Source organism: Cibotium barometz, chromosome 41 (assembly GCF_041138505.1).
Source record: "Cibotium barometz isolate CiBa-2024 chromosome 41, ASM4113850v1, whole genome shotgun sequence".
NCBI classification, from domain to species: domain Eukaryota; kingdom Viridiplantae; phylum Streptophyta; class Polypodiopsida; order Cyatheales; family Cibotiaceae; genus Cibotium; species Cibotium barometz.
In genome coordinates, this window is record NC_141086.1 from 21,448,732 (window position 1) to 21,470,346 (window position 21,615).

Consider the following 21,615-nt stretch of genomic DNA (forward strand, 5'->3'; position numbering starts at 1 on the left):
TGGTGCAAACCTTGCGTGATAGTAAAATTGATGCACCTATGTCTAGTCGTACTCGTTCAGGTTTTCAGCATGCCTCTTATGCATCAGATTGTTATACTTTGGCTGTGTCTAGTATGTGTGAAGAGGAAGAACCTCTTTCATTTGATGAGGCACAAAAATCAGAAAATTGGTTGGCTGCAATGCAAAGTGAATATGATGCTATAATGAAGAATGGTACATGGTCTTTGTGTGATTTGCCTATTGGTAAAAAGGTCATTGGATGTAAGTGGGTTTTTAAGTTGAAACGAAAGCCAGATGGCAGTGTTGATTGCTATAAGGCTAGACTTGTTGCAAAGGGTTATGCTCAAGAAAAGGGCATTAATTTTGATGAGACCTTTGCTCCCACTTGTCGTATGACTACCATTCGTAGCATTTGTGCATTGGCAGCTCATAATGGTTGGAATGTACATCAGTTGGACATAAAGACTGCGTTCTTGAATGGAGATTTGCATGAGGAGGTGTATGTATCGCAGCCTCGTGGTTTTGTTCAAAGAGGGCAGGAAAACAAAGTGTGCAAGTTGAAAAAGGCTTTATATGGTTTAAAGCAAGCTCCACGAGCTTGGCATGAAAAGATACATGCATACTTGACTGCACATGGTTTTCAGAATAGTCCAACAGAAAGCACTTTGTATGTTAAACATGTGGATGATATACATCTAATCATTGCTCTCTATGTCGATGACATGCTGCTCACAGGACCAAATGAGAGTCATATTGCTGATTTTAAGGCTGATTTGAATGCCTCTTTTGAAATGTCAGATTTGGGACATTTGCATCATTATTTGGGGATACAATTTAAGCAGTGTGATGGAGGTATTGCTTTGTGTCAGACAAAGTATATTGAGACATTGTTGCAGAGATTTGGCCTTGAAGACTGCAAGCCTATTGCTACTCCAATGGAGACAGGCTTGAAGTTGAGTCTTCATGATGCTGGAGATCACTTTGATGTCACACTCTATCAGACATCTGTTGGTTGCCTCATTTATGTATGCATTACGAGGCCGGACATTCAGTTTGCAGTCTCACAGGTGAGCAGGTTTATGCATAGTCCAGGGTCTCAGCATTGGAAGGCAGTTAAACGCATCTCTCGCTACTTGAGTGGCACCATACATCTTGGGTTGTTTTATCCCAAGGAGGGATCGTTGCCGCCAGATTTACATGCTTTTTCGGACTCAGATTGGGCTGGTTGCTATGACACAAGAGTGTCCACAAGTGGTTTTTGTTTCATGCTCGGTAGCTCATGCATATCTTGGTTGAGCAAGAAGCAACCTACTGTGGCCACTTCTAGTTGTGAAGCTGAGTACAGGGCAGCTTCCAGCTACGGTTGAGTGTGTGTGGCTCAGACGGCTTATGTGGCTGACTTGGGTGTTGGACAGGAGTTTGCCACCTCTATCTACACTGACAGTCAGAGCGCATTGGCAGTTGCGAGAAACCTAGTTTTTCATGCTCGCACAAAGCACATTGAGGTGCATTATCACTATGTCAGGGAGAGACTCTCAGCAGGAGAGATCAGCTTGGCCTATGTGCCAACACAGGACAACCTCACCGATCTTTTCACAAAGGCGCTTCCTTGTGAGAAGTTCGAAGCTTTCCGCAAAGCTTTGGACTTGCTCCCCTTTGTGGACTGATCTACTTCGGGCATGGCACTTCCCTATACATGAGTGCCAGCTCTCGTTCACACCATCACTCCCAGGGGGGATTTGTTGCCATATATATGCTTTTTCTAGTGGAAATTACACAGAATCCTCAAAAGTGAGAAAAGCTGTGACTTTTCTCAAGGGCAATGCATTGCAGTGGTGGTCCACTCTTCTTTTGCAGGGCACAGCACCATCAACTTGGGTACATTTTAAACAGGTGTTCTCTTCCGTGTGGCTCACATGTACATTTGAGGTGGATGTAATGATAGCATGGCATAAGTTGGATGCATCGAAATGTGAGAACCTTGAGAATTATAACAAGAAGTTTTGGGAAGCTTTACTCCCAGTTACTTCTTATCGTGCAGTGCCACTGTCTGAGCAGGTTGAGAAGTATTGTTGTGGGTTGCCCAAGGAAGTGCGTGACTACTGCATTAAGACCCGAGTAACAAATATGTCACAGATGATAGAGAATGCCATGACGGCAAATGCGTTACTCATTGGGGTTTCAATTGGATTTAAGGGCAGCAAAAGCATTGGCAAGAAAACTGAGAAGTCACGGCATGTATCTCAGGATGCAATAGGGCTTGCAGAGAAGTGGCGTAAGATGTTACCAAGGCCCAAGAGAACTTCCGAAGAGAAGCAAGCTTTGTTGGATGCCAAGAAATGCTTTTTCTGTACCGAAGAGGGACATATGTCTTTCAATTGTCCCAAGCGTAAGTCCAATAAGGATTCTAACACTAAAGGGGAGCCCAAGTCTAAGAAAGCAAAGCCTTCTGCAGGGTTAGTTCTTGATCTTGTTGGGCAACAGACAAGTGGTGAGGAGACTGAGTTGTGCAAAGCATGGGGCAAAATTCAAGATTAGAATGCTTTTATTTTCTTTGACACAGGTGCTAGAGCCAACTTTATCTCACCAGATTTAGCTGGCAGATTAGGGATCCGTGCAGAGGAGATGGGGCCTTTGTATGAGGCTAATATGGCTTGTCTTGGGTATGCAGAACCCATTACCCCTATTATTGGAAAGCTAAAACTTCAATGTGCAGGGTTATGTGGACAATGAGAAATTTTATATCATGCCACTTGATGGGTGTGATGTTTTGTTGGGTATCCCATGGTGCCATAGAGTACATGCGGTGGTGGATATGTACAACAGGAAGATTACTTTGACTCATAGAGGGAAAGAGTATATTTTGGATGTAAAGCTTAAAGGAAAATCTGTTCCTATTGTATCGGCTTCGGCCATTTCATCAGTAATGAAAAAGCATCTTTCCGTGTACTTGGTTTTTGTAAAGGATGCAAAAAATTGTTGGAATTAGGGTTGCAGGAAAGCACACAAAGCTTGGAGAAGAAGAAGCAAGAATGCACACAACACACAATGTATTAGATTGTGTCAATGTACAAAAGATTAGTTAGCCCTAGAATGATGGGCGTATATACAAGCCGAGGGAAAAAACCTCCTAAAGAGAGAAAAAGTGCCCCGGCGGTCCTAAGTGTGTTCACACACATCACTGCCTACCATCAAACTACTGTAAGAAGGTAAGAGCCTAGAGCCTGTCTTTGGCCCCATTGAATGTGTCAAATTTCACTGCAGCTCCCCCTTGTAATCCTTTGCCTTACCCCCATAGGCATTAGATTATCGTAAGGAAGTGGCTTCACAAGATTCCTACCCCCTGCATTTATGCCCATACTAGGGTGACAGATCTACCGCATTGGCTTGCATCGAGTTTATGCTCCTGCAAGAGTAAAATGTCTTTGGGCCCTAGATTGAAGTTGGTTCTTGATAAGCTATTTTCGACGATGCGAAAAAACACCACCAAGTCCCTGTATGTTCTATAAGACAATCCTCATGAAGGAAAGGACTGAAAATTATGACCAGATCTCATGTGAGCGATGTAGGACCTCCTGTCGAGGCAGGAACACGTCTCGCATAAGCAAAGAAGGGAAAATGCTCCAAGGAGAGGTCCACCTCTCCTTCCATTCCAGGCGAGAAATCCTTTCCCTCCTCAAGAATGGGAGAAGGGGAGCATAATGTAGCATCATCATTACAATCCAACTGCAATGCATAATGTGATGTATCATCATTGTTACATTCCAGCTGCAGTGCATCCTCATCACCTTGACAACCCAACTGCAAAGCATCCTCATCCTGTGTAGAATCATCATCATGTGTATCCAGGGATGCAAAGGGTTAGGGCGTACTACCACGTGCACATGCACCGGTGCAGGGATGGGGGTCCGGAGACGCTTGCCATCCCTCCAGGATAACCATTTGAGGTCTTTAAACATGAAAATAGCTACACAAGGCCTCACAAGATGATTGCAATCTTATGTGCTCTCAAATAAGTTAATTTCTAGCAATTGTTTGGTATTTTTATTTTTTATTTTTTGAATAGAATATTCATAACAAAAGACAATGTGGAACGTGCTAATTTAGTTTTTTTTCACAAGGTGACTCACATTCAGAATGAGTTTTAGTGGTCTCAGTTTGAAAAGTATGAGACGCCAAGTATTGATCATCCCCTCTCAATTGCTGATTCTCACCATCATAAAAAGACATGGTCTCTTGTCTTCCACTAACATGCCGTGGAACCAATTGTGGTCGATATGACAGAACACTATCAGGTCCACTTCGCTTCTCTGATTTGCAGACAGTGTGCCCCAATATAGGGTCCTGACAGTTTGCTAAAGCGCTCTCCACCTGTGTGTATAGACCATGAAACTGCATGACAGGAATGGTGGGTGATGAAGTGTCTTTAGATGCAAACTCTATCTTGCTCATCAAAGCAATCCATTTCCGAAAATCACCCTGAAAAGGGAAACTTCCAATATGTTCAATAGTCTGGTTTTTATCCTGCTTGCTATGTACTTCACATTCGCAAAGCTTTTTTTTCCTTACATAAAAGAAATATTGTCAACCTGATGCCTAAAGAAAAAAAAACTTTTGTTTTTAAAAATTCTGAAATAACTTAAGATTTGGAATCGCCAACTTGACATGGCTATCAAATCAACTTGTGGCATTGCTTTACAGATGTGAAACTAGTCCAAAGCATTGCTACAGAGTTGCCATCTAAACATAAATTTGCAGTCTGAAAAAGGCTCTTATCCCACCAACCCACCCCCCCAATCCCTCCCCTGCAAACCCACCCTGGAAAAAAGATCCTTCCATTAGTGAAGAAAAAGTATTATATATAGAACCCTTGCAAAAGAGGTCAGCTCTGGAGGAATCCTCATCACCAGAGTACATCTTGGTGGAGGGAGAAATAGCCACACTCAGGGCTTGCAATGCCAAATGATACCAACTTCACAACCGGTAAGCAAAGGACATGAGCTCCACATTTGCAGAATAGCTCCCCATCTCTGCTCCATAACCGGCAGCCGCAGGAGTGCAGACTAGATTAGTCCATAAAAACAAATCGGCTTGTCAGGAGAGGTTACTAAGCCCTTGCTGGTCTTGAAAAAACCAGGTCTGCTCCAAGAACCACAAGTCGTCAGCAACCAGTGAATCCATGACACTTGGTGAGCTGGTAATCAAGGAATCACCAGCACTTGGTGAGTTTCTGTGAAGATTCTTGTTGGCCAAATCAAGTGTGAGTCCAGTACCATCCTCCTCAAGACCGGTCCCTCACCACACAAGTTACACTGATGAAGTGGTCATTATGTCAGTCCTAGGTAAAGAAGCACAAGATCCTTTGCCAAGCCTGTTGACTGGCTTGGCAATTCCACCCAAGTAGGGCAGAGTAGCCATATGAGGACAAATCCAGAGGCATAAGGAGGGATCCATTGCTACCTCAAAGGGGGAGGGATCTATCTGCCCAAGGTCCTGAAATCTGATATCTGAAGACAAACCCAAGAGAGGAGGAGTGGTTGCTTTCCGAGCAAGGTGGCTTGTGTCAAGGGTTGATCTCCAAGCAAAGTTTGTGCCATCAAAGGTGTACAGGCTAGTCATGTTAGAAATTATGTGATCTTGCATCCATCCTTAGTGCAAACCTTAGTGGGAAATCCTTATTGGTACCTTAGAATAAGTGATCTAAGGTCAGAAGACCCTTGTTTTACTTGATTACTGTGTGTAGGTCAAGTAGGTGACTCCCTTATTATAGTCATCACTTTTAGGTGAGTCAGGCGAGAGATCTTAGGGGAGGTGGAGTGATTCTAGGCCTCTAGGCGCCCCCCTCTCATGAACCTATATAAACAGGGTATTCTACTTTCACTAGAGAGCTATGTGGAGAGAGTAGAGTCCATACTGTGTACTTGCTTAGTGCTTAATATACTAACTGGTCCTTTGTGGAAACACTCTCCTCATTAGCATTTCATTAGCATGGGTTTATGGTTATGCTTAAGCCGTGACTCTTGAGCACATTCCATTGCTCATTGGTCATATCTCATCGTAATCTAAGTGGTTGCATGTGTTGCTTCATTGGTGTGAGTTTGCTTATGTGATAATTATCTACATTGTGTGATTTACTTAATCATTGCTAAGCTTAAGCTCACACCATGTCTTTTAACAGCTCAAACGGCTCGTATAGCTACTCATCACAAGCTTGTTACAACTGGTCAAAGAGTTGGTACAGCTATTCCTAGGCCCAATGCAGCTGGTCAACAGGATCGTAAAGCAGGCACTAGTGTGGTACAAGGTACAGTCAAGAGTTTGTATGGGCAAAAGGCAAGCCAACGATGATGGCCTCGAGAGTGCCTAGAAGGTTATGTCACTGGATCAAGGAATCTGCATCAGCATCATGCTTTTTATTTTCATTATGTTGTCTGAAGGATTTGTGCTTTTGGGCCTTGAGTTGGGTGAGCAACAAGTAAGACGGGCATCTTGTGTAATTGCCCCTGGGGCCATGCAATTGTTTGTGGACATAGTTTGTGGTCTTCACAATGTCATGCCACAAGCGGAAGGGTGAGACTCAACTACATCCCGGTTAAGGATGTACTGGATTCGGGACATTAATGTCAGACTCAATTCTTTACTGAGTTGTGACATTTTTATTGAAAATCTGCTGCATTGGGTGAGAGTTTCACCAAGCACCCGTTGAGCCTTGTATTTGGATTACCTCCTATCTCCTGTAGACAGTGTAGGCAACGGGCTCGGGGTATAGTATCAAAAGCTTTGCGGAAATTCACAAAGCAGCAGTAAATCCTTTGATGTCGTGCTCTACCCTCCTCGATGATGGCATGGAGGGTGAAGATGTGGTCAAGTGTAGAGTAGCTCCTCCGAAAACCTGCCTGTCCTGAGGCTTTGAATCCCTCTCTCTCTCTCATGGAGGGTGAAGATGTGGTCAAGTGTAGAGTAGCTCCTCCGAAAACCTGCCTGTCGTGAGGCTTTGAATCCCTCTCTCTCTCTCATGCATACCTGAGTTTCACACTAGTAGCTAGATCCCCGAGAGATGGGCCAGCAACTCATCTACCTAGGTACCCGAGATATCAGTTTACATGTGAGACAGTTGGGGTTTACCGAGATGCAGTATCTGATGGCTTGTTCGCTTTAGACCCGCATAGCCCTCTGGACGAGATCACGAGAGGATTGGCAGGTGTACTACATGCATCCGCCTCATATGCGTTTCCCTGCACTATGATCCCTTCCACCCACCCCCGCAGCACTGCCCCACAGAACAATTGGTATGATGACGAGTGTCGTGAGACATGAGCACAGCTACAGCATGAGATTGCCATTGGGTCTCACACGCATTGGCAGGCCAGGATGATCTTTCGGCGCCTTGTGCGGAGGAAGAAACGAGCCTATCTGGCTAAGCTAGAGGAGGAGATCTACCAACTCTTCCTGGGGAAGGACAGCAAGAGGGCATGAAGATGTTTAAGGAGAGACAGCCTCGTACTCGGATTACTGCACCTGAGGCATGGCATACTTATGCTAGAGAGCTATATGATGCACCAGGACAGCCCCCTACCCCCCCTCCACTGGGAGCTAGACCGGCAGATGCGATAGATAGGTTACGGAATGGAAAGGTGCACGATCATGATGGGCTAGTTGGAGAGCACTTCTCATATACACGAGACACTTTGGCTCCGCTCATCGTACATGTGTTTAATCGTGCCATTTGTGAGGGTTTCTCGACAAGCTGGACAGAGCACATCATTGTATCACTCTTTAAGAGTGGGGACCCCATGGTACCAGGCAACTACTAGACGATAATGATTGGTCATTACTTGGCCAAACTATATGGCTCTATATTGGAGTCGGAGCTGAGCCGATGGGCAGAGAGGCATGGTCATCGAGCACATGGACAGGCTGGCTTCAAGAGAGGATTTACTACCTTGGATCACATACTGACACTTCGGGCACTTATTGAAGAGGGTAGGGCACAGAAAAGAAGGATATACTGTTGCTTTGTGGACTTCCGCAAAGCCTTCGATACCGTACCACGTGCCAAGCTTATGCACAGATTCCATGACATTGAGGTACCCCAGGATATGCAGTGGGGGATATATGCTCTATATGAGTCTGTGACAGCTAGAGTCCGAGCTCCACGCAGACTATTTGATAGGGTGACCAGCACGATAGGGGTGAAGCAGGGATGCCCGCTATCGCCCACCCTCTTTGGACTGTACATTGATGCGGTCTCTGATTATGTAGACAGATTGGGAGGCCCAGGGGCATGCCTGGAAGGGGTGTTGATACTTATCTTGTTATATGCTGATGATATTGTTCTAATCTCAGACTCTCCGGAGGGATTACAGAGACACCTGGATGCATTACAGGCTTTCTCTGCGGATAGAGATCTGACAGTGAACCTTGGGAAAACCAAGGTTATGGTGTTTAACACCACACAGGCATGGGTGACTAGATCAGAGCCTCAATTCACTTTCCGAGGGGAGCCGGTAGAGTACGTTAGGTCATATGTCTACTTGGGAGTTACTTTCACAGGACCGCGTTTCTCCTTGAAGGAGGGAGCAGCAGCTAGATTAGCTCGAGGGCATGCAGCCTTGGGGGCACTTGAGAGGCAGTGTGCACACATACAATTTCAGGAGCCACGCACCAAATTGTGGCTATTTGATACGCTTGTCACACCGACCCTCCTGTACGGAGCTCCAATTTGAAGGCCCAGTATACATCACAGATCTCAGAGAAGGACGGATGAGGGATGGAGGCAAATGGAGAGACCACTAATTATGATGATTTCCCGCATGATTCGGAGCAAATCATTAATACCACATGAGATTGTTCAGGCTGATCTGAGTGCCCCACTAGTAGTAACCGATGCCCTATTCCAGGCAGTTACCTTTTTACAGCGGCTATGGGAGCTCCCTCAGCAGAGGTACTCCCGATTGGCATTGACCTCATCCATACAGTTGGCAGAGGACGGAGATACTCATTGCTGGTATGCTCAGATGAGATCATGGTTTGACCTACATGGTTTGCGGATAGAGGCACTACCACCCTTTCAGTACAGTCTGGATTGTCCATTTTTGGATCTCACCCGCTCAGAGAAAATCTGCGTGATCAGGATGGATATTATCAGAGTGGACATAGAGAGGACATGGACTAGTCCCCTTGAGCCCTTAGGCACGAAAATGGCTCATTACAAGAGCCATTTTCTACACCTCTCACCGGATGATTTTATCACCCGCCCGGCGTACATGGATGTACACCTATCACATGGGATACGTTGTCCCATTGGACAGATCTGGATTTCATCACACCAGTTGCGGATTGAGACAGGGCGTTATGTGCATCGGATCTTGGATGACCGCATTTGTCAGCTATGCTACCGACAGGCAGAGACAGAGGAGCACTACATTTGCCGCTGTACAGTCTATTATGAGATCCGAGGGAGATATTACTGCCTCTTCTAAGAGGGTTTTGGGCCGTTACGTAGGGTCATGGAGTTTGAGGATCAGAGATGCCTAGGATTGTTCCTACTTGAGCTCAGGAGACACAGAGAGACCCTCTTGGAAGACAGGAGACCGAGCCATGGTGTACCTAGACAGAGGACCCTGACAGATTTCTTCGGCACCAACACCAGCAACCCAGCCCACACACCTCCTGATACCTCCTCCATTGGGCCATCAGGGCACCGACCATGCTCCTAGGAAGTCACCACTGATAGAGCAATCATCTTATGTCGTGCTCGTTGGCCACGCCCACCAGGATCCCGACCACGGCATCCTCACCATCGCCGGATCAAAGCCATTATTGCTCGGCATCGGAGGCGCCTACCTCGCTTCTACGACCTCTCCATTCTAGACAGCCTCATGGCGGAGATACTTGATCTAAGGAGAGGGCAACACTTCAACTGATCAGCATACATGGATCTACCTAATATACATTTTTCAGTATTTTCTACGCAGTATCATCTCGGAGTCTTATAGTTCTGTTCTTATAACTGTAGGACAATCAATTTATGGTACTTTTTAGTCTCATTTAGTTGTTCTCTTTGATGAGACACCAACTTCAGATGTAACTCTCAATTTTGGTCTCATAGGCCATTATGGCCTCTTAGAGATGTTAATATATCATTTCATTTCATTTCTCTTTTCAAATCAACTGAGCCCTGTCTCTAGCACCGATCCATAGAGTTTGGCCAAATGTGTGGCCAATCGTGATCGTCCTGTAATTATTAGGATCAAGTGGATCTCCAGGTTTGAGGATGGGGGTGATAGTGTTGGTGGACCAAGAGGGTGGAAATCCTTCACAAAGGGCTCTATTGCACAAGTAGACTAGTAGGGGAGACAACGTATCATCGACATGCGAGATGTACTCGGCTGTGAGTCCCTCATGATCCTGGGCTCACCCATTATGTAGTCTACGAATGGCCTTGACGACCATGCCCTCTTTGAAGAAGGTGGAGGTGGTGGGGGTAGGGGTGGCTAATGGGGGATATGATAGAGGGAGCGTGCATAGGCGTGCGTATCATCGACATGCGAGATGTACTCGGCTGTGAGTCCCTCATGATCCTGGGCTCACCCATTACGTAGTCTACGAATGGCCTTGAGGACCATGCCCTCTTTGAAGAAGGTGGAGGTGGTGGGGGTAGGGGTGGCTGATGGGGGATATGATAGAGGGAGCGTGCATAGGAGTGCCATGTGTTCGGGCAAGTGATAGGTGTGTGTGTTTTCGGGGGGGGGGGGGGGGGGGGCGTGTGATGGATGGAGCACTACTGCTAGAGGCTCAGTATGCAACCTATATGCGTAGGGTATACAAGAATGCAATGCAGATTTGTCTAGCTCCAACCAGTACCATAATGGGGGTGTAATATGTGATACATAGGCGATGGCGAGGCAAAAATACCTCGGAGCATGATCTCCGGGTGTGAGTGTAAGTGAGCTAGCCGCTCCTGGATATGGTGCTAATGTTGAGCCCGTATCTCTGTGATCTCCCTCTGATGTAGTCTGGGATTCTGGTAGCCTAGTGCTCTCGGTCTCCGTCTGGCTCGGAGGTCCGCAGCGCGCTAAAGTGTCACCCCCTCCTTTGTCACGGTAGGCATTGGGATAGATCTCTGGAAGAAATCAGTGAGCTGGAGCTGTCGCCCCCCTCTCCCTGCGGTATGAGTCCGTATTAGTCTCTCTCTGTGGCGCTGTGTCTCTAGCAAGAACTGGCCAAATCTGCGCTGGTTTGCGGACTCCATGATCTGGTGGAGTGAGGGATGTCCACTGAAGATAGTGTCTCTCTCTCTAATGGGCCTATGAGACCAAAGTGATACCATAATGTCCATGGCATATCTCATCATGGAATGGAAAATAAAACAGAAACAAAACATAAACATAGCTATCTCATTGGGGTGATACAAAACTTCCTCTTTTTCCAAAGAGGATCTCCAGCTCCTCGCTTCAATAGTTGCCTCTCTAGAGGCCTCCACCTTGGTATGCAAGATTGTGGGTAGCCGCTCGGCGCCCGGACAGTTCAAGGATTTGTTACAGGGAAGCCTTCTTGGTGCACCTGTAAAGATCACTGACATTCATCCTCTCGGGCGTGGGTACTACCAAGTTGAGTTAGATTCACCTGTAGCTTCAGACAGAGTCATGCAGCTGAGCCTCGTCACAGTGTACGGCCCAAGCCTCCTTTGCGAGGTGGCAGCACAACTTTGACCCAACGTCCAACCCTTTGGCTGGTGTCTCAGGCTTTCTTGTGACAGTCTGATTTGCAGGTCTCAGGAAGGAATGCCTTCCTCTCCTCCCAGTGATAGGTAGGTTGATGGAACCCCCCCCCCCCTCCAACCGCCGCTAGTTCTTGCATGGATGGCTAGGATTCCTTCCCTTTCGTTACCTAGTCTGTAGGGAGATCCGATTTTGCAGAGAGTTAAGTATTGTGGCCTCCCAGGCAATGCTTCATCTGTCACCAGATGGACTGCCTCCGTTTGGTCCTTCCCCACCCACCCCCCCTCGGGCTGGCCCCAATTCAAACCCTCCCTAGGGGGGTCAGCTGGACACAGGCCCACATGTACTAGAGCACCATGCCCCGGCTGAGGCCGGAGCACGAGAGTGGCAAACCGCTAGCCCAAGGCATGACTGGATCAATGTCGGCAGGATCCAAGAGGATATGGTTGTTTCAGAGAACCATTTTGAGCATTTATCTCAACAGCCCCCGATGGTGATGGGCCTCCCTCTATTCCTTGGAGGAACCCGCACCCCCCCCCCCCCCCCCCCCCTCTTCTGGAGACCATTACCTCGTTGAGACCCCCTCCAGGTTTTCAGCCTCTCGTGGGGATCGCAGACCATCCAGAGCATGCAGCAGGCCCAGCCTCACAGCCTTCTCCTCCTCCGGTCCGCATGCAAACCCATCTCCCCCAAACCCCCACCCCCCACCCTCCACCACCTCCTCCTCCTCCATTGCCGTCAGCTCCGACTCTCCCCCCTCCAGCTCCCTCTTCTCCAACGGTATCAACCCCCCCCCTCCTTCTCCCCCTCCTCAGCCTCTCTGGAGCACTCCACCACCCTCGGGCTATGCCTCATCTGGAGCAGCGACAGTAGGCCAGCTCCGTTCGCCAGCTAATTCATCATTTTTCGGAGCCAGTAGAGATGACCATCACTGCCTCTCCAGTCCAAGCTCTCCCTCCCAAGTTGCCAGGTGGCCCCCCTAGGGGGGGTTTGGGACAGTCAATCAACTACAATGTTGCCTCCCCGTTGGTGGAGCTGGCATGCTCGAGGAGACGATGGCTCCCATCCGCATTGCCGTCCACCCCAGAGAGTGGAGCGATGATCTTCTTCTTCCCCCTGAGTGCAGCACAAGGGACGAACTGGAGCACGGAGTCAGTGTCCACCGCGATACGAGGGTAGGCCATTGAGTTTTTGCATCATCTACACGACCTGCATATCACTGATGTGGCCTTTGGCTAGGATGGAGTTGGGCGGCTCCGGCCTTAGGGAGATGGAGTTGGGCGGCTCCAACCTCAGGGAGATGGTGTCCACCTACGTGGAGGTGCTGGTTTTTGTATTTCTTCATGTTTCAGTGGCAGTACCACTTGGCCCCTCCTATAAATAAGCACACCATACACACTTTGGTATGAAAATGCACCTAATCTTGCTCATCTTCGAATTTTTGGCACCCCCGCATACCCTCTCCATACTGGCCATCAAGCCAAGTAGCCAAGTTTGCAGAAAAAGCCTCGAAAGCTATCTTTGTGGGCTACGGTGATCGCTTCGGGCACAAGGCTTATCGGCTTCATCATCCCGCGCAGTAGCACTTCACATTTAGCCGCTCGGTTATCTTCCATGAAGATGCCCTCACGGGCTTGGCATCCTCTTCCAACAGCACCTCAACGTCTCAGTCCTGCAATAGCTCTCGACGTCCAACAAGCTGGTGCATTTCTCTTCTCCCACTGGCTCGGCACCCCCTTCACCAGGCTTGCCAACCTCTTCGAATCTGCCCCCTCTTCTTCCCACACCACCCCGCCCATTTAGGCGGACACCCTCATGCCAAAGTCTAACATGCCCAGGGAACCCACCCCAATTTTTACTCGCCAACCTTTATAAGGTACCAACTCCCACTTCACCGGCTGATGAAGTGATACACTTAATGATGGGCCGCCCTCGATGCTCACGCCAACATCCCCGACCTCCCACGTGGCCGTGCATGCCCGCCACCACCCACCCTTCACTCCGCTGCCGCAACAGACGCTGGGCCGCCATGCTTACTCATCACCACACCAATAGCAACTGTCGCTGGGCCGCCATGCTAACTCGCCACCTCCCCAACTACCCGCCGAGTTGGCATCCCACTAACTCCCCACTGCAACATAGCATTTCTTTGCCTATTCCAATCCCCTCACCCCTTCATGCACTGTGTCATTCCTCCTCAGAACAAACAGGCCAACGCTATCCCCAGCACGCCGGCCCTCCTGATCGTGCGAACTCTCCTCACAGTCTTCCCATGGCTGCTTCAGCAACACCACACTCCTCTTCCCCTCATGGTGCCGCCACTCCAGCCACTATCCCTTCCGGCTTCTCCCTCCCGCCTGGCTTCACCTTGGAGCGCCCAATCTACCTTTCTTCTTCACTCTCCCTCTTCATCACCCGTGCCTGGTTCTAACACTACTCTTCTACCCACTTCAGCCCGGGCCCTTCTTCGAGCCTCCGTGATGATGAGGAATCTACTACATGTGGCCACACTCGCAACTTAGCAGACATTTACAGATCTTCATGCTGCTCGGTCATCCTTCAAGCTGAGAAGGTGAATTCTGATCTGCCGGAGCTTCTTGAAGATCCTCAATGCCCTACGGTCTCTGAAGCCCTTGCTAGTGCTTATTTAGCTGAATGGATAGAGGCTATGAGCCAAGAAATGGAGTCCCTACAAGATCAACATACATGGGCGCTTGTGCAACCACCGCCCAACCACAACATTGTTGGGTGCAAATGGCTCTTAAAGAAGTTCAAGGCTGATGGGAGCTTGGATCGTTTCAAGGCACGCCTTGTAGCTTGTGGCTTCACGCAACAATTTGGCATTGACTACAACGAAACCTTCTCACCGGTATTGAGTATGGCCTCATTTTGTTTGATAGTTGCATTAGCCGCACATTTCAATCTACCTCTTCATCATATAGATATCAAAACAGCCTTCCTTCATGGTAGGTTTGAAGAGGATATTTACATGCAACAACCACCATATTTTGTATCCCAATTACATGCACATTTTGTAAGCAAGTTTCAACGCCCCGTTTATGGCTTGAAGCAATCACCCCGTCAATGGTACCGGCGCATGGATGATGCGCTTCTTTCATGGGGATGGCAATGTAGAAAATATGAAAGCAAGAGCAGACTAGAAATGAAACAAGAACAAAAATGAAAGACAAAGAGTTACCTTGAGATGAGTGTAGACAAGACACAAGATCGATGCTTTCATTGATGTGACACCCACAATATATAGGTGAGAAGTACAAGATAGAGTAGAGTGACTTATGGGACAATTATAGAGGTGCCACGTGGCATACACTGAGATGACCAAGACTAAAAGTACTCCTAGTGAGCACTTATTTCCTACACCCTCCTTAAGTGGACACTAGGAGAAAGACAGAAAGACAAGACTAGAAGATAGACATAAAGACCTATAGACTGAGAGACAAGACATGACAGACAAAGATCCTGAGACACCCCTCCTCAAGTGATATCCTCATATGGGTCCACAAGGATAGGGACAAGATGGATCTAAAACAAGACACAGTTAGATTGATAGACAGATAGACAGTAGACAGACAGACAAGACTAGATAGAAGACTGACTGTAGACAAACAGATGGACCTTGAAGACATCCCCTCCTCAAGGGCAATCTCTGCCTCTCGGGTAGGGACAAAAGAGAGGTCCTAAAGCAGAATGAGTAAGACATAGAACCCCTTGACCTACATCATCGGTGGTCAAAGTGGTAGACAAGAAAGATGAAGTAATCAGAAAGCCCACTCCTCATCATAGGAATGAACAGCAAGATTTGCTGATGTAGATGCTGCAGCAACATGGGCTGAGGTAGATGCAGGGGCTGATGTAGAGGTTTTAGAATAGCAGTCCTTCTCCCGGTGATTATCACGGCCACAAATGGTGCATGGATGGGCCTTGAAGCAGTCCTTCTCCATATGATTAGTTTTTCCACAATGGGTGCAAGGCTTTCTTACCTTAGAACTTCCTTTCTTTGCTAAAAATGCAGTGTCAGTTTTTTGTTGAGTTCTTTCCTCTTCTTGGAGAGCATTGATGATACCTTCAAGAGTAGGATTATTGTGATACTTGAAGGTAGTGACAAGAGTAGCATAGGTGTCAGGTAAGCTTTTGAGAAGCACAGCAATAGCAATATCTTCGGAGATGGGAGACTTCACTGATGCAAGCTGAACCATAAGACTGCGAAAATAATTGACATGAGAGGCTATAGTAGCTCCCTCCTGCATATATAGATCAAAGAATGAGATCATAAGTGCAATCTTAGAGTTTTTAGAGCGGGGTCCAAAAAGGGTATCCAAAGTGATCCATGCTCGAGAAGCAAACTGTATGTCGGAGATGTGATGAATGTAATCATCTCCAAGACCGAGCAAGATGATTGCATAGGCTTTGTCATTCTTGGCAGTGGGAGCATAAGTGATAACTTGCTCAATGTCGGAATCTTCGGGAGCAGCATGGTGAACAACATCCCAAAGACTTTCTTTCATAAGATGGCACTTGATTTTGATTTGCCAAGTATGAAAGTTGGACCCATTGAATTTGTCGATAGACATGAGAGAATGAGTAGAAGAGGCCATGTGGGAAGGTCTTACCTCTTGCTAAAATGCAAGGGCAGTGTCTATTCCCTTACAAGATTGCAAAAATGAATGAAAGAAGAGATCCAAACTGTTTTTAGAAGCCGGCTCTCTCACCACTTGTCAAGGCCATAGCATATGACAGCCCATCGAAGCATGAGGAACTAGCAGTTTGCAGATATGAGGATAAGAAAAGGACTGACCAGCAAACTGAAGGATACAATGCACAGTACCTTGTAGACTCTTCAAGAGGAAACGATGGCAGAACTGAATGCAGTAAATAGCTCGTTAACAGGAGGAAAGTCGATCTGCAGCTGCTTCTAGATGATGCGCACCCTTGAGTTGATGAAGAAGGCAGCCAAAGCAGCAACAGTACAGTGGGCTGTAGCAGTTCCAATATGACAGGCAGCAGCTCCAAGAGAGAGAACAGTAGAGCTGTATGAGCCTGAACAGGGCGGACAGCAAGTTCAGGCCGGCGGGTTGCTACAGCAGCAGGTCGACTACCAAGAGCAGGGGGGGGGCAGCACCCAGCTAAGCGGCGGCCTGAAGATATGGCGGGCAACACAGGGCTGCGCTGAATTGAATGGGACAGCTTGGAGAGAATGGCGAAAGCTCAGAGGAAAAACAGGGAAACCCTAAAACCATGGCTCTGATACCATGTAGAAAATATGAAAGCAAGAGCAGACTAGAAATGAAACAAGAACAAAAATGAAAGACAAAGAGTTACCTTGAGATGAGTGTAGACAAGACACAAGATCGATGCTTTCATTGATGTGACACCCACAATATATAGGTGAGAAGTACAAGATAGAGTAGAGTGACTTATGGGACAATTATAGAGGTGCCACGTGGCATACACTGAGATGACCAAGACTAAAGGTACTCCTAGTGAGCACTTATTTCCAACAGGCAAAGGGTGATCATGGATAATAATCTTTATATCTTGCATCATAGCAATGGTTGGACTCTCATAGGTCTCTATGTCGATGATATTCCTATCCTTTCATCTAATGAATACATGATGCATCTAGCAAAAAACATGTTCCAACGTGAGTTCCCTATCACTGATAATGGGCCTATAGAATACTTTCTTGGTATCCAAGTTATCCGTGATCCACATGGAAGCTTTATTTCTCTTTCACAAGAAAAATATATTGAAGAAATCCTAGCACATGCTAACATGTTGCAATTAACTTATGCCCCTACTCCTATGGTTACAAATGCTAAACTTGCTCCTGAGGATCTTCCCTACACTCACATAGATAAGAGCTTTATGCATGATATTCCATATGACCATAAGAACTATTGGTGGAGATTGTGGCATTCTTATAGGAAGCCACAGATTTCCTCCTTTATTTGGGTTTCTCTTCATGGTGGTCTGGCCACCAATCACTAGAGGTCTGTTATTACTGGTGCTTGCCCAGCATGCCCTAGATGTGCAGGAGTTTCGGAGTCAGTTTACCATTGTTTATGGGAATGCAAGGAAGCACAGAGGGTTTGGTCTACGATTGCACACCTCTTTGGTAGGATTAAGAGGGATGCTATCATTTCTTTTGGTTCTATCATTTGGTTGACACAGTCTGGGCCTCAGCTAAGATTGGAGGGGACTGACAGGAGCTTGGCCATTATGGTTAGGCAAGGAGTTGCTTGGCAGTGTTGTCTTCAGGATTTGCCACTTTCACACTTTGTCCCTCTGACACAGAGGTTAGACAGCTCTTGGGAGATTATTGCTAGCATCTCAGCCTGGAATATTTGGAAGGCTAGATGCACTGAGACCATTGAGGGTACTCCCATTCTTGTTTCTTAGTGTCTTTGCAGGATTTGGAGTGATATTATTCACACCATTATGGCTACCTGGGCCAGAATCCAGGGATCTTGAGGGCTGCAGGGAGGAAGCGCGGCCAATTTATGAGAGAGTGGGACATCGGTATCTTTTTCACATCCTCTCATTCGGGACCCTATTGGCAGCACATGGCTCCTGATTGGTTGAGATCTCCACCTTGCTTGGTGTGAAATTTCCATTTTGTAAAATTTTTTCATACTTAATAGAAGTCTCCTTTCTAAAAAAAAAAAAACCTTCACTATTGCATCACTTGCACTCGCATGGATGTGTGCTACACAGGTCATATTCTTTCTCGAGCATTGCATGAGCCTCGCAAAGTCCATGGTATAGCCCTCAAAAGGTGCATCGGGTACCTACATGCTACAAAGGCTAGAGCTGATGAGGTGATCGTGGCCAATAGCTGAGGGCGAGGGGCGTCAGGGACGCTGGAGTGCGGAGGCTCAGTCCGAGGTAACTCTTCTCAGGCGAGGCAAGTCCAGAGCAACTCGTGGAGGGTCCACAAGATCCACTATAGCGGTGTCCTCCACCTCCTAGGTCCAGAAGAAACTGGTGATGGTTGGCTGGGGAGGGAGGGGGCGGGGTGGCTGGGGCTGAGGCTGAGGCTGAGGCACTTGCAAGAAGGTGTCCCTGTGTCTGCGGAGCTCAAGCAGGAAAAGGCCTAGGCAACGCTAGTCCTGGAAGTCAATGATCCTAAAGAGTGGACCAAATCCCTCACGAAATAGACAATGAAACTTCCCACGGATCTCATAGTATACTGGGCGGGCAGCAGCATATGTAATGCTCCTCCGTCTCAACCTCTGTGTGACATAATCAGCAAATCCTCTCCTCTCTAGGTCTCCGTATGAGCTTCCCGGCTCTAAAGATGCGCTCAGCTCTACCTGTCTCTCCACTTTGAGGTGGTGGGATGAAACCCGTATCTGGCCAATCGCAATCCGCATGGCATGGGACATGTGAACACTCAAGTAGCCCGACTGTTGGATGAATCCATCATCAGTGAGTGTGAGGAAGTGATCTCTGTAGAAGTGCATCTTCATGGGGATGTGATCCATGTGCAATCGGTGTAGAGACTGAGAATATCTAACTAGATAACCCGGTTGGTATCCTCGTGAGAGAGCTAGAGAAAAGGGGAGTCCAAACTGTACTGAAGGGGGAGTAGGTGGTCCATGCGGAGCCCATATATTGAGAACCAAGTGGAAACTAATGCATACCATACTCCAGAGCGGCCCTCAAGTGCTAGTTGTCTTGAGGACTCCAGGGCAAGCCTCGGGAAACTGTGGGGATCCATGTGACTGATGCGATGGATGTATATGACTGTCTGGAAGAGTGCATCCACTACCATCGGGGCTGCAGCAAATGCACCTGGATAATCTGGTGTGGGACTGATGGTTTGCTACGGATCATATGGGAGAACATCAAGACCTTGGGCCTCTCAACTCCCTGCCAATCCTCATCGGATAAATCTCGCCCCTAGAAGGCTTCTCCATACATCAAAGCTGGTGTGACGAGGGTGTCAAAAAGCCAGCCCTTCATCTTGGGCTCGTGGAAATGTTCTTGGAAGCATTGCCCCACTCAAGTAAGCTCAAGGCTGCATATCCCCATGTCACTCTAGCATGTGTTGCAGGAAGCATGGTGAAGCGTGGGCCACTGAAAGTGACACCAAGGTAGACATAGGATGAGACAATCTCCACAGGATCCCCTCTATATTTGAAACTCAATATGGATGTGAATGGGCGAGAGGTATTGAAGACCATTACCTTGGTTTTACCAAACTTAACAGAGAGGTCCCACTGAGTGCAAAAGTCCTGAAAGGCATTCAGCTGTCTCTGAAGCCCCCCGGCTGAGTCTAAGAGGAGGACGATGTCATCTGCATAAAGCAGTATGGGGATCAATATGCCTGCTAGTGTGGGACCAGCCCCGCCTAATCCGTCAATGAAGCTCGAGATCTCATCAATGTAGAGACCGAAAAGAGTGGGTGATAGAGGGCAGTCCTGTTTCACCCCAATAGTGTTGGAAATCTCCTATGATGTACCTCGTGGGGCTCTCACTCGTCCGGTGACGGACTCATAGAGGGCGATGATGCTCCAAACCATGTCAAATGGGACTCCTATCTCCGTAGACAATGTAGGAGGCGGGCTCGGGGTACAATATCAAAAGCTTTGCGGAAATCCACAAAGCAGCAGTAAATCCTCTTATGTCGTGCTCTACCCTCCTCGATGATGGCATGGAGGGTGAAGATGTGGTCAAGGGTAGAGTAGCTCCTCCGAAAGCCAGCCTGTCCTGAGGCTCTGCATCCATGGCTCTCTGCAAATTGCATTGTGAACAGAGAGAACTTTCTTGCTATGGAAGATTGTATTTCTCTTGTTGTAAACATGGAAAAGATTTCTTGAGAATCCATTCACAGGTAAATATATCATGAATGAAGCGCATAAACACAAAGGTAGCTTTGTTTGTTTTTTGCCCTTTTCTAAGTCAATATTATTGCCCTGGAAACACAAGTCCCATCCCTGTACATGACAAGTAGTTTGCAAGGAAGAAAGCAAGAATTATAAAGAACAGGGAAAAATAAATAATAGGAGTTAGTTTATAAAATATGTACAAGTGCTACATATAGATAGGAAGGCTTATGTTAACACAGCCAAGGCATTTCTTTGAAAACACAAAATATAAAACACAGTGGGAGATAGACAAACCTGAAGTTTCATGTGGCTCTGTTCCAAAAGATGATGGAGGTTCTCAATTTCTCTTTTCAGGTCCCTTAACTTGTTAAAACCCTCTTTATATTTTTTCTGCAATAGTAGTAAATCAATAGTAGTAAATACATTGATGAATTTATCTTTTTTGTTTTCTGTGGGTTATACATTGTTTAGATAAAATACATCCACCAGATGTAAGCCAGATCTTTACCCTGGATTGGCAAAAATCCTTCACCACCAGGAAATACACCCATGGACTAATCATTGAGTTCATCTTAACAAATGCTTTTCCTTGCATAAAGGAAAGTTAAAAAAATAATTCTTGGTATTTAACCTTCTCATCTTCTATTTCATTGATAAGCTGGTCTTCTAGAGGGTCGAACACTGTCGAGTTTTCTGTTTTTTCACCACCATTCAGCCCTTGCATTGCACGCTCAATACGATTCTTTTGTATCTGGGACTTCAAGGTATTGATATTCTGCATTCCACCACATAATTCTTTTATTTGGAAGGCATGCAATATCATGTTGAATCAAAAATTACAGTGCACACAGTGCAGCACACTTCTATATAAGCCAAACAACAAATAAATATATTCCAATAATGCTGAAATATGACGAAAGCATTAAAAAGAAAGCATTTCAAAGGGTTCTAAATTTTGATACTGCACTCTTTGCTCTAGGGAGTGCTGAAGCTCAGCCCTAACAATACATAAGGTATCTGCAATCAATTGGGCATCCAGG

General features: G+C 46.9%; 1 protein-coding gene across 1 annotated transcript in view; it reads right to left on the reverse strand.

Annotated features, from left to right (window-relative positions):
• LOC147614773 (uncharacterized) overlaps positions 1–21,615 on the reverse strand; it is a 55,652-nt gene that overhangs the window by 17,431 nt on the left and 16,606 nt on the right. The window contains exons 3-5 of the mRNA XM_086780121.1: positions 21,207–21,350; positions 20,870–20,965; positions 4,131–4,479 (exon numbers count right to left, since the gene is read on the reverse strand). Coding sequence (XP_086636247.1) covers positions 4,131–4,479; positions 20,870–20,965; positions 21,207–21,350 — 589 coding nt within the window. The remainder of the gene's footprint in view (positions 1–4,130; positions 4,480–20,869; positions 20,966–21,206; positions 21,351–21,615) is intronic.